The sequence below is a fragment of the Panthera pardus genome, unplaced genomic scaffold, assembly GCF_024362965.1.
Source record: "Panthera pardus isolate Hobbes unplaced genomic scaffold, ASM2436296v1 HiC_scaffold_10, whole genome shotgun sequence".
Classification (NCBI taxonomy): Eukaryota; Metazoa; Chordata; class Mammalia; order Carnivora; family Felidae; genus Panthera; species Panthera pardus.
Genome location: NW_026526655.1, coordinates 18,385,926 through 18,399,084, shown reverse-complemented (window position 1 = coordinate 18,399,084; position 13,159 = coordinate 18,385,926). Strand labels below are relative to the sequence as shown.

The window sequence follows — 13,159 nt, the reverse complement described above, 5'->3', positions numbered from 1 at the left end:
GCTTGTATAGATACTGTCTACCTGCAGTTCACAGATGAACTCAGAGATGGGGCAGGGGATATGACGCAGGGCATCTGCATGGTGTGCTACACAGGTGTTCAATAAATATCTATTGCATGAATATGTTATATGTATGTCTTACTTCCCTAAGCTTCAGTTGCCTTGAGGCAGGAACCATGAATTGTGGTGGCCAGACACAGTGAATGTATGATGAGGAAAAGTAGGGTAGGTGGTAGGGGTCAATCTAGCTAATAAAAACTAGGTATAGGGGTGCCTGGCTATCTCAGTTGGTTAAGCATCTGACTTCAGCTCAGGTCATGATCTCAGAGTTTGTGGGTTCGAGCCCTGCATCGGGCTTTGTGCTAACAGCATGCAGCCTACTTGGCATTCTCTCTCTTTCTCTCTCTCAGCCCCTCCCCTGATCATGTTCTCTCTCTTTCACCCTCAAAATAAATAAATAAAGTAAAAAAAACCTAGGCATAGATAAATATGTTGAGTATTATGTTTAGTTATATCCTTAGATGCACAGATGCAGGGGATAGGACATGCATTGGAAGCATGAGTAAGCCTGTATTGCCAGAGGAGGGTGTCTTAGTTTCCCTGGGTTCTGTAAGTAAGCAGATCCAATGGTCTGAATGTTTGTGTGCCCCCAAAATTAATATGTTGAAATCCTAACCCTCAAGGTGATAAGAAAGTATTTGGAAGTGGGGCCTTTGTGAAGTGATTAGGTCTTAAGGATGGACCTCTCATGAATGGGATTAGTACCCTTATAAAAGAAATCCCAGACAGATCTGTCCCTCTTCCACCATGTGAGTACACAGTGAAAGACATTGTCTGTGAACCAGGAAGCAGGTCTTCACCAGACACCGATTCTGCCAGCACCTCATTGGCTTCCCAGCCTCTAGAACTGTGAGAGGGGCACCTGGATGGCTCAGTCGGTTGAGCATCCAACTTTGGCTCAGGTCATGATCTCATGCTTAATGAGTTTGAGCCTTTCATCGGGCTCTCTGCTATGATGAGAGAGAGAGAGAGAGAGACAAGTTAAATGTATATACTCAGATCCCCAGAGCAATCACTTAAAAAGTACAGAAAGATAATAAAAAACACAATTGTTACATTAAAATAGAATACTGGAAAGTGTTTCAATAACCCCAAATAAGGATGGAAAGGATGCACACAATATGGAGGCTAAGAAATACCTAACATTCCAGAGGTATTTTTGAAAACTTAACCCTCAAGGGCTTAAGGAAAAGAAAGAAAGAAAGAAAGAAAGAAAGAAAGAAAGAAAGAAAGAAAGAAAGAAAGAAAGAAAATTCATTTATTACATTATTTATAAACATTAAAAAAATTAAATTTAAACATTTAAAAAATTAAAACTGTGAGAAATGAATTTCTGTTGTTGATAAACCACACAGTTTACAGTATTTTGTTACAGCAGCCTGAACACACTAAGACAGTAGGATTGGCACCTTCCCCTGTGTTCCCATTTGTGAGGATCAAATGAGCTAGGCGCTGTGAGAAATACAAAGCTTGAGGCATGAGATGTCTGGAGTTCGGTTGGATTGAGCGACGGTGGCTGGTCCCCCTCTCCCCAGGGCAAAGTGACCACAGAGTATCAGAGCGTTAAATGTGCAAAGCATTTAGTCACAGAATTCTGTGTGGGTTCTTGGGTTTGGGGCTGGTGTAACTGCTCTGTAGGGGACCCCAATGCTCAGATGGTGCCATGAACCTCAAAGGCAGACCAAGGTCCCAGGCCTTGCAGACCCAAGGTCTGGAAGGAAGATTTTCCTTCCATGAATGGAAGATACATTTGAAGATACATTTGAAGATACATTTGATACACCAAGAAGATACATTTGAAGGCTGCGGGTGGGGATGGCTGATCCTCCAGCTCTGAGTCCATCTGCCTTAGAAGTAATCCGTAGGGGGAGGAAGGCATCAGAACCCATGCACTGGGTGCAACCAGGGCTGTGTTCTCTGAACCCCACACCCCAACTTTTCCTGTGTTCCGATCCTAGCTCTCTCACCTCGGAGACTCCTGTCAGGTCCAAACCCTCCCCATCCTGCCTCCAGACAAGTCTGTAGGAAGAGTTTGCTTGAAAATCAGCTTTAATGATCCAGATCCAAATTTGGGTCAGCCTGAAAATGCCCTTCTTCTTCTTCTTCTTTTTTTTATTTTTTATTTTATTTTATTTTTAAATGTTTTTATTTATTTTTTAGAGAGAGAGAGAGAGAGACTGAGCATGAGCAGGGGAGGGGCAGAGAGAAAGGGAGACACAGAATCTGAAGCAGGCTCCAGGCTCTGAGCTGTCAGCAGAGAGCCCAATGCAGGGCTTGAACTCACAAACCGTGAGATTATGACCTGAGCCGAAGTCAGATGCTTAACCAACTGAGCCATCCAGGTGCCCCTTCTTTTTTTTTTTTTTTTTTTTTTTTTAAGTTTATTTATTTTGAGAGAGAGAGACAGCATGAGCAGGGCAGGGGCAGAGAGAAAGGGAGAGAGAGAATCCCAAGCAGGCTCCACACTGTCAGCACAGAGCCCCACATGGGGCTCAAACCCACGAACCATGAGATCATGGCCTGAGCTGAAATCAAGAGTCAGGGGCTTAACCGACTGAGCCGCCCAGGTGCCCCCTGAAATTGCCCTTCTTGAGAGCACCAGGAAGGTGTGGGGGATGGAAGTTTCCCCCTCAGGTCTTAATCAGCTGCAAGGTTGTGACTTGTGACTCAGACTAGGGAATAGCTCAAAGACATCCTAAAATGGGAAGAAACAAGGAATTTTTAATGAATATACTGACTTCCGTCCCCATCCCTCCCCACCAAATTCAGAGCAAGTCTCCATAGCAGTCTTAATGTGAATAAGCCTTGAGACAAGGGACTCAGGCACTGTCAGACTACAGGCCTTTCCCTGGTCCCTATCTCTAATTCTATCTCCTTCAAGGGATTTTCCATTAGACACAGGGCTGGTTGGTCCCCTGAGCCTGAAGGAGAATGGCAGTTCCTTGTTTGCACACTTGATAGAACCATGGCAACCAGTCCCCATCACAGGGTCAGTCACAGGACCAGTGATGTGGTCCAGCAACCAATCCAAGCTAAGGAGGCCTGGCTGCCATGGTGACAGAGATGGGGACCAGTTTTTTTTGAAAGGGGTAAAAGGCTAGAGCACTTCTGAGGTGCAGGCTGCCTCTGGATGGAGTCCAGCTAAGAGGTTCCCAGCAACGCTGCCCCGATCTTCGTCTAAGGTACCACCAGATCCCACCTGGACAACTCAGTAGCCCCAGACAGTTCTACTTGGTTCTACTCTTGTCCATTTTATAATCCATTTTCCAGCAGCGTCACTATGTCTTTATAGAATGTTAATCATATCGCCTTTCTCTTGCTGATGATTTCCCACTACACTTTGAACAAAACCCAAACCCGTCTATAGACCTGAGTAGTCCTGGGCCTATTCTGCTGCCATAAGCCTTTCTGTTTGTTCTCCTAAGGAGCCCTGCAATCTCACCTGAGGGCAGTTGTATTTGTAATTCTCTCTGCCTTGGGGATTCTTCCTCCAGATCTTCCCCCGGCTGCTTCCAGGATATCTTTTAGGTCAAAGTTCTAATGTCACCTCCTCAGGCTATCCTCAGTGTGGAGAAGTCTCATGTGTCAAGCAGCCCAATCTCTATGGGGGCCCCGGAGAGGAAGTGTGGGGCTGCAGTGGGGGAAGGTTAGTGGGGGGACCTGGTCTGGCCCTGCTCTATGCCTGCCCACTCAGTTTCTCAGCTGTAAAGATGGATGGATAACTAAGAGGTGGGCAGTTTTCTACCTGGGCTCCAGAGAGCTCAAGGGTCCAAGGGGATGCCTGAGAACCTTCCCAGGTGACTTCCTCCACACCACTGAGAAGAGCAAGGGGGAGGCTGAATGTGAGGCGTTCTGGGTACTCCTCTCCCATTTAAGGATCTTCATATCTATGTTTATATGTGTATGTATAAATGTGTGTGTGTGTGTGTGTGTGTGTGTGTGTATACCGAAAGAGAGAGAGAGGGAGAAATGTATACAGATATACGGCTATGGATGGATGGGCAAGGTGAGGATTTAGAGTAATGTCATACGCAAGATTTTCTTAGAAAACCGGGGAGCCCATATATATATTTTAAGTTGTGAAACCTCTCAAGTAGATTTGTGCAGGCCCTTCAAGCTCTGTGACTGTGCTTGATCTTACAAAGCAAGAGTCCACTGCAGGCCCCCAGCCCCTTGCAATCCCTAGTTGCTGAAATCGGTGAAAAGCTGTCTGTGAGAGAGAAAGTGGGGGCGCCCTCCAGTGGGCAAAGGGAGAATTTCCCCTCAATCCAGCAACCGCTGGCATTTTTCATATATTGTCTTTGATCCACACAGCAACACCAGAAGGGTCGTCTTTATTACCATTCCCATTTTACAGATGTGGAAGAAGGGACTTGAAGAGCCTAGGTAATGTGTCCAAGGTCACGGCTGGGCAGTGGCAGGGTGAAGATTGGGCTGGCTCTGTTCTTTTCCATCCTCCAGGCCCTCTCTTCCAGAAGGTTCTCCATCAGTCTCAGTGAAATCATTCCCTATCAACCAATGTCTATCCCCTCCTTCACCCTGTCACCCTCTGTAAACAGGCCCTTGGTGGGCTCAGCGTTCCTGGACAAGGGCAGGCCCTCACCTGCAGTGGGGCCTTGCTGTGGTTGGTCATCTCTTGCTTGGTTCAGGACCTCCAAAACCATTCTAGAGTTCAAGCATTGTTCCTTGTTCACCTTGGTCACTGGGCTCTGAGGGGAAGGAAAACAGGAGTCAAGGGTGAAGAGAAAATGGCGAAAAGGCCCAGAGGAAAAGAGATGATATCCAAATGAAGAATTTCAAAATCCCCGAGGGACTCTCACCTTAGGGAACAACAATTAGAGTTTCCCTTTGCACCTGTCTCTAGAAGGCGAAGACCAAGCCAGGGATAACACATAGTAGCCATGCGTCCCAATTCCCTCCCTTTGTGGACATCACCAAGGTATCATGGGATTGCTTCTGGCTGAAACCAGACAGGCGCTCTCTTCATTCTACTCACTGGACTTCTGACAGCTCCTACTGGCATCCCTGACACTCCTTCCCTTCCCAGTTGCTCTGTCTACCAGACACGTGCAGTGTGGACAGACCACAGGCCTCACACACCTCAGCATGGTGGTTTTGGTGGGAAAGGCTGTCTACCCATCCCTCATGTAGGTCTCTGAGGCGTGGAGCCTGGGCATGTGCTCCATCTTCTGGGTCTTTACATCTTGAGTGACATCATCCTTCCAGAACAGTCCTGCAGAAAGAAAGGGAGGAGCGTGAGTTGACATTTGGGACAGTTGGATTGGCCTACCCCAGAAACCAGAGAGCAACTGGAATTTCTGCTTTCCATAAAGTACGTAAGGGCCACGGGGCACTGGAGGGATCCAGAGACGGTCTGGGGTACAGGGCTTTGCCTTCTGCCCACCTCGGCACTGGAATCCCTGCTCTTACTGGTTCTATGACCCTTAACTTAACTTAATTAACTGGGAACTTAATTAAATTGGCCGAGCTTCAGTTTTCTCATCCATGAAATGATGAACCATTGTTGAGAGAATTACAGGAGGTAATCCATGTAAGTTTCTTAGCACAGTGCTTGGTGAGCGATAAGTAGCCAAATGTGAATTTAACAATCGTGCTGTTATGAGGACCAAATGGAAGTGGAGGACATACGCAGTGTTTCTAAAACTCTAAGGCATTGCTTGCACATCATACGCTATGATCATTAATAGCAGTGATTCGAACTCCAAGCAGATCTCCCTTCTGAACCCTGCAATCATGAAACCCTGCTTTCAAGGAGGATCAGAAACGTTTCCCCTCCCATTCTGCACCCCCATCTGTCATGCTTCTATTTGCCATACACTCTGAGCTGTCTACTCCCCCAGTTCAAAATCTGGAATATGTGTACGGGAGGGAGAGGTTCTGACTGGGGACCCCATGATTCCTGGGCTTGAGCACTCGGATAGCACAGGGCAGGGGGGCATAGGGCTAGTCCCAAGGAGATGGATGTTGAACTCTTCCCGGGACTTCTCATTGCCTCTACTGTGCTCCTCTAAAGAAGGTAAGTAAGGGGTGCCTGGGTGGCTCAGTCAGTTGAGTGTCTGACTTTGGCTCAGGTCATGATCTTACGGTTTGGTTTGTGAGTTCGAGCCCAACATTGGCGGGGCAGGACCCGATGCACCGACATCTGTCAGCACAGAGCCCACTTCGGATCCTCTGTCTCTCCCCACCCCCACCTCCCCACTTGCGCACGCTCTCTCTCAAAAATAACAAATATTTTTTAAAAATAAAGAGAAGACAAGTGACAACAGCTTCCCCACGAAGGCTGGGAGACCACCACCCATCTTGCTCAGGGTCTGAGCAGGTGAGGCTCCAGAGGTGAGGATGAAGAGAAAAGTTCAGGCAGAGAAATCTGTGGAAGGAGCTTTTAATGTCAAGGTGGGGATCCCACAGCCCAGCCTCTCTCTTCCGGCTCTTCTGGTCTCACCTTGAGGCATGAGCCACTGAAGCACATCTTGCCAATATCGGAAGACCAGCTTGACGACTCCTTGCCGGGACCTGGGTGGCTGCATGCCCACCTGGGGCTGTCCCTCTAAGGGTACAGAATGGCATTAGCAGGGAGCTTGGCCAAAAGCCTTCAAGAGGGCCTGGTTGCAGAAGAGCAGTACCCTCTCCACCATCAAGCTCAGATCCCTCCCAGTTATCAGCTCTCCCTCCATCACACCTTTTCCTCTTTACCCTCTGGGTCTCACTCACCCTTGGCACAGACTTCCAGGTAAGAGCAGAGTCTTCGGGCAAAGAGACAGCCTGTGGATGGACAGGTGAGCAGAGCCTCAGAGGGCTACAAAACTTGAATGGACAGACAGGCGGACAGCGTAGGGATGGGGGAAGAAGTTTGCTTCCTGGGTGGAGAGCTGGAAAGACTTCCAGAATCCTTGGAAGTATAAAGCCTGGGGGCTGGGTTCAGACTGTTAAGCCTTGGGATCCCAGGTTCTTATCCTGAAAGCCACAGTATACCCAGCTACACAATGTGAGGAATAACTTTTCTACCATACAGACCCCTCCTCAGTCCAGGTAGATGGGGTAGGAGCGGGGGGAAGTCCAGGAGATGAAAGGGTTCAGGCATCTGCACAGGGCCTGACTCCCCTCCGCGCCCTTCCAGCACTTTGCAGAGCCCCAGGCCCGCGGGAAGCCCTCTGCATTGGTCTCCAAGTTCAAGGACGCGGAGGACAAGTGGAGAGGGAGGCACACGGCTGTGGGGAAGGCTAGGCATCCTCCCGCAGATCCCCCCCCCCCCCCCCCCCCCCCGCCCCAACCTACCTCCCCAGGGAGGAGGGTAAGCCCAGGCACCTGGCTCCAGTCAGGCCTCATCCCGAGGTCAAGACTGGATGCCTGCGGCTAGGCTCCTTCCGTCTACCCCTCAGCGCTGGGTACCTCCACCCTAGCCCTCCGCGTGCTTTTCCTCCCGTGGCTTCGTGGCCGGGATCTGTCACCTCCATTCCTCCTGCTGCACCCCTAATCTCCCCTGGGGCCCACTTCTCTTCCGTCCTACCGCCACCTTCCGATTTTTAACCGCCCCCCCCCCCCCCCCGTCCCCGCCCGTGCTTGCTGACTTTACCCACCCGACACGGTTCGCCCTGCTTCGTGCACCAACCGCTCCCGCAGCCCCCACTTCCCAGACCTTCCCCCAGCTTTCCTCCTGACCGTGGGGACTAATGGCGTCCCAGCCCCCAGGGCAGCTGCTCAACAGCAGGAAGCAAAGCATCAGACGCATCCCCGCAGGTCCCCGGGCCCCCCGCGCCCGCCGCGCCCGCTGCTGCATGGTTGCTCTGGCGCGCCGGCTCCACCGCTCCAACCGCCGCGGCCAAGGCCAGACCCCAGCGACAACTGCGAGCGCCCCTCTCCGGCAGCTCGGCCAATGGCAGCGGCTGGTGACGAGGCCCCCAACCCCCGCTCTTCCCCGTCTTGGCGACAGAGTTCTGCTATTAACAGTTGAATATTCATGTTTTCTGCCCATTTCTTCACTGGATTATTTGTTTTTCGGGTGTGGAGTTTGGTGAGCTCTTTATAGATTTTGGATACTAGCCCTTGTCGGATATGTCATTTGCAAATATCTTTTCCCGTTGGTTGCCTGTTAGTTTTGTTGATTGTTTCCTTTGCAGTGCAGAAGCTTTTTATCTTTATGAGGTCCCAATAATTCAATTTTGCTTTTAATTCCCTTGCCTTTGGAGATGTGTCAAGTAAGAAATTGCTGCGGCTGAGGTCAGAGAGGTTTTTTCCTGCTTTCTCCTCTAGGGTTTTGATAGTTTCCTGTCTCGCATTCAGGTCCTTTATCCATTTTGAGTTTATTTTTGTGAATGGTGTAAGAAAGTGGTCTAATTTCATTCTTCTGCATGTTGCTGTCCAGTTCTCCCAGCACCATTTGTTAAAGAGACTGTCTTTTTTCCATTGGATATTCTTTCCTGCTTTGTCAAAGATTAGTTGGCAATACTTTTGTGGGTCTAATTCTGGGGTTTCTATTCTATCCCATTTGTCTATGTATCTGTTTTTGTGCCAAAACCATGCTGTCTTGATGATTACAGCTTTGTAGTGGAGGCTAAAGTCTGGGATTGTGATGCCTCCTGCTTTGGTCTTCTTCAAAATTACTTTGGCTATTTGGGGCCTTTTGTGGTTCCATATGAATTTTAAGATTGCTTGTTCTAGTTTCAAGAAGAATGCTGGTGCAATTTTGATTGGGATTGCATTGAATGTGTAGATAGCTTTGGGTAGTATTGACATTTTAACAATATTTATTCTTCCATTCCATGAGCATGGAATGTTTTTCCATTTCTTTATATCTTCTTCAATTTCCTTCATAAGCTTTCTATAGTTTTCGGCATACAGATCTTTTATGTCTTTGGTTAGGTTTATTCCTAGGTATTTTATGATTCTGGGTGCATTTATGAATGGGATCAGTTTCTTCATTTGTCTTTCTGTTGCTTCATTATTAGTGTATAAGAATGCAACTGATTTCTGTACATTGATTTTGTATCCCATGACTTTGCTGAATTCATGTATCAGTTCTAGCAGACTTTTGGTGGAGTCTGTCGGGTTTTCCATGTATAATATCATGTCATCTGCAAAAAGTGAAAGCTTGACATCAGCTTTGCAAATTTTGATGCCTTTGATTTCCTTTTGTTGTCTGATTGCTGATGCTAGAACTTCCAACACTATGTTAAACAATAGTGGTGAGAGTGGACATCCCTGTCGTGTTCCTGATCTCCGGGGGAAAGCTCTCAGTTTTTCCCCATTGAGAATGATATCAGCTGTGGGTTTCTCATAAATGGCTTTTATGATGTTTAAGTATGTTCCTTCTGTCCCGACTTTCTCAAGGGTTTTTATTCAGAAATAATGCTGAATTTTGTCAAATGCCTTTTCTGCATCAATTGACAGGATCATATGGTTCTTTTCTTTTTTTTTTTCTTTTATTAATGTGATGTATCACATTGATTGATTTGCGAATGTTGAACCAGCCTTGCAGCGCAGGAATGAATCCCACTTGATCATGGTGAATAATTCTTTTTATATGCTGTTGAATTTGATTTGCTAGTATCTTATTGAGAATTTTTGCATCCATATTCATCAGGGATATTGGCCTCTGGTTCTCTTTTTTTGCTGGGTCTCTGTCTGGTTTAGGAATCAAAGTAATGCTGGCTTCATAGAATGAGTCTGGAAGTTTTCCTTCCCTTTCTATTTTTTGGAACAGCTTGAGAAAGATAGGTATTATCTCTGCTTTAAATGTCTGGTAGAATTCCCCAGGGAAGCCATCTGGTCCTGGACTCTTATTTGTTGGGAGATCTTTGATAACTGATTCAATTTCTTCGCTGGTTATGGGTTTGTTCAAGTTTTCTATTTCTTCCTGTTTGAGTTTGGGAAGTGTGTGGGTGCTTAGGAATTTGTCCATTTCTTCCAGGTTGTCCAGTTTGTTGGCATATAATTTTTCATAGTATTCCCTGATAATTGCTTGTATTTTTGAGGGATTAATTGTAATAATTCTATTTTCATTCATGATTTTATCTAGTTGGGTCATCTCCCTTTTCTTTTTGAGAAGCCTGGCTAGAGGTTTATCAATTTTGTTTATTTTTTCAAAAAACCAACTCTTGCTTTCATTGATCTGCTCTACAGTTTTTTTAGATTCCATATTGTTTATTTCTGCTCTGATCTTTATTATTTCTCTTCTTCTGCTGGGTTTGGGGTGTCTTTGCTGTTCTGCATCTGTTTCCTTTAGGTGTGCTGTTGGATTTTGTATTTGGGATTTTTCTTGTTTCTTGAGATAGGCCTGAATAGACACTTCTCTAAGGAAGACATCCAGATGGCCAATAGGCACATGAAAAGATGCTCAACGTCACTCCTCATCAGGGAAATACAAATCAAAACCACACTCAGATACCACCTCACGCCAGTCAGAGTGGCCAAAATGAACAAATCAGGAGACTATAGATGCTGGCAAGGATGTGGAGAAAATGGGAACCCTCTTGTACTGTTGGTGGGAATGCACACTGGTGCAGCCACTCTGGAAAACAGTGTGGAGGTTCCTCAAAAAATTAAAAACAGATCTACCCTGTGATCCAGCAATAGCACTGCTAGGAATTGACCCAAGGGATAGAGGAGTGCTGATGCATAGGGGCACTTGTACCCCAATGTTCATAGCAGCACTTTCAACAATAGCCAAATTATGGAAAGAGCCTAAATGTCCATCCACTGATGAATGGATAAAGAAATTGTGGTTTATATACACAATGGAATACTACTTGGCAAGGAGAAAGAATTAAATCTGGCCTTTTGTAGCAATGTGGATGGAACTGGAGAGTGTTGTGCTAAGTGAAATAAGTCATACAGAGAAAGACAGATACCACATGTTTTCACTCTTATGTGGATCCTGAGAAACTTAACAGAAGACCATGAGGGAGGGGAAGGGAAAAAAAAAGAGAGGAAGGGAGCCAAATCATAAGAGACTCTTAAAAACTGAGAATAAACTGAGGGTTGATGGGAGGTGGGAGGGAGGGGAAAGTGGGTGATGGGCATTGAGGAGGGCACCTGCTGGGATGAGCACTGGGTGTTGTATGGAAACCAATGTGACAATAAATTTCGTATTTAAAAAAAAAGAAAGCAGGAAGAGAAAACTAATTCATCACCTACAAAGGATCCTTCCTAAAATGAAGACCTGATTTCCCTTGGGGTGCCTGGGTGGCTCAGTAGGTTGGGCACTGAGTTCAGCTCAGGTCAGGGTCCCATGGCTTGTGGATTTGAGCCCCATATCAGGCTCTGCACTGACAGTGTGGAGCCTGCTTGGGATTTTCTCTCTTTCCCTCTCTCTGTGCCCCTCCCCCACTACCAATTTCTCTCAAAAATAAAGAACTTAAAAAAAGTTATTAAAAAAACACTAAAAACAAACAAACAAACAAACAAACAAAAAAAACACAGTTGAATAGCTGAATATACTTGACCCTTCCTCTAGAATCTCTTCTGGACACTCCCATCCTCCCATCCTCCCATCCTCCCATCCTCCCATCCTCCCCCCCCTCCCCAGAAGCACAACCTCCATCTCCTTGTCTCCAAGTGTTAAAGATGTGGGGAGGGGGCAGGGGGTGCTGGAAATCCTGTGTAATTGCAAATCTGTAACCAGCACCTGGGCATAGTTCTTGAGAAGTAGGGTCCCCTACGTGGGTACTTCGTAAGGTGGTGTGCTGGAGTAAGATCGCCTAGGGTCAAATCCAAGTATGGGCAGTAGCCCTTTAACTTCTCTGGGCTCTAGTTCATCTCTAAGAGGAAGGTGATAATAGTATCTAGCTCACAGTCTTCCTAGAAGGATTAATTAGTTTAATATCCCGTGAAGCATTTAGAAGTATGACCGGACTGGCACATAGTAAGTACTCAATTAACATTAGCCACAACTGTTCTCCCATTCTGCCTTTCTGTCATTGCTCCATGCCACCACCATTGTCCAAACCACCATCATCTCCTACCTGCTACTGAGATTGCATCTCATCTGGTTGCTTGGGGTAACTGATAGATTATGGTGTGTTCCAGAAGCCTAGAAGAGGGTCTGGCACAGTCACTTGCAGGTGCTCAATAAATATATGTTTGAATATGTGTTGTTCCACTCTTGCCTCCCGATAATCTCTTTTATAAGCACCCGGAGGAGCTTTCTAAAATAGAAATTGAAGGATGTTTCTCCATTGCTTACCCCTCTTCCATGGCTCTCCTACGCTTTAGATGAACTGCTGAACCGCCTATAAGGTGTGCATGACCTAGTCCCATCTTCCTATCCAATCTATTTCCTTCTCTCCTCTTCCTCTCGGTGTTCCAGCCACACCAGCTTCCCCTCCGTTTGTGAACCCCTGAGCTCTTCTCACAGACTGTTTCCTCCTCTGCCGCCCTTATGGTCGTCTCTTTGTTTCGGTATAAACACCACCCTTTCAGAGATGCGTTTCACCGCTTCACTTTCCTCACAACACTTACCACAATTTATAATGACTTGTTCCTTCGTTTACTTGTTTATTTTTTAAGTTTATTTTTTATTTATTTTTGAGAGAGACAGAGACCACGTGAGTGGGGGAGGGGCAGAGAGAGAAGGAGAGGAAGAATCCCAAGCAGGCTCTGCGCTGTCAGCACAGAGCCTGATCTGGGGTCTGAACTCATGAAACTGTGAGATCATGACCTGAGCCAAAACCAAAAGTTGGATGCTTAACCGACCGAGCCATCCAGGTGCCCCTACTTGTTTATTTCTGCCTCTTCACTGGACTGTAAGTTGCTGGGGAGAGGGGGAGGAGGGACCTGTCTGTTTCATTTACTGTCACACCCCCAGTGTCTAGCTCCAGACCTATCTCAGAGTGGATGCTCAATACATATTTGTTGAACAAATGAAAGAGACTCTGGGTCCAGAGACAGGTATGAAACCTCTTTGCCTCAGTGTTCTTATCTGTTAGATGGGCATCCTATGAAGGAGACCGTGAGAATGAAATGGTGACAATGGATGAGAACAGCATCATGCTATACAAACACATTGGGCATTGAATTCTGCTCCACCTCAGCTTCAGCCTCCCTGGGATTCTCAGATCACAGCCCAAGCCCGATGGCTGGG

The 13,159-nt window shown here is 46.7% G+C and overlaps 1 protein-coding gene across 1 annotated transcript; it reads right to left on the bottom strand.

Moving 5' to 3' along the window:
* Nucleotides 1-4,377: 4,377 nt before the first annotated feature.
* LOC109265025 (receptor-type tyrosine-protein phosphatase-like N) lies at nucleotides 4,378-7,942 on the bottom strand. Its single transcript, XM_019445869.2, has 5 exons — nucleotides 7,741-7,942; nucleotides 6,793-6,843; nucleotides 6,524-6,628; nucleotides 5,161-5,293; nucleotides 4,378-4,769 (listed from the first exon to the last, which is right to left on the bottom strand). The coding sequence occupies exons 1-4, from the start codon at nucleotides 7,856-7,858 to the stop codon at nucleotides 5,193-5,195; spliced, it is 375 nt and encodes a 124-aa protein (XP_019301414.1). The 5' UTR covers nucleotides 7,859-7,942; the 3' UTR covers nucleotides 4,378-4,769; nucleotides 5,161-5,192.
* Nucleotides 7,943-13,159: the final 5,217 nt, after the last annotated feature.

Bases quoted from the DNA above. Each gene is read 5' to 3' on its own strand.
- LOC109265025 (XM_019445869.2), bottom strand. From the start codon at position 7,858: ATGCAGCAGCGGGCGCGGCGGGCGCGGGGGGCCCGGGGACCTGCGGGG. The intron at 6,629-6,792 runs GTGAGTGAGACC...CTGTACCCTTAG, and splicing joins CCTGGAAGTCTGTGCCAAGG to AGGGACAGCCCCAGGTGGGC. The intron at 5,294-6,523 runs GTGAGACCAGAA...TTCTTTCTGCAG, and splicing joins TCAGTGGCTCATGCCTCAAG to GACTGTTCTGGAAGGATGAT.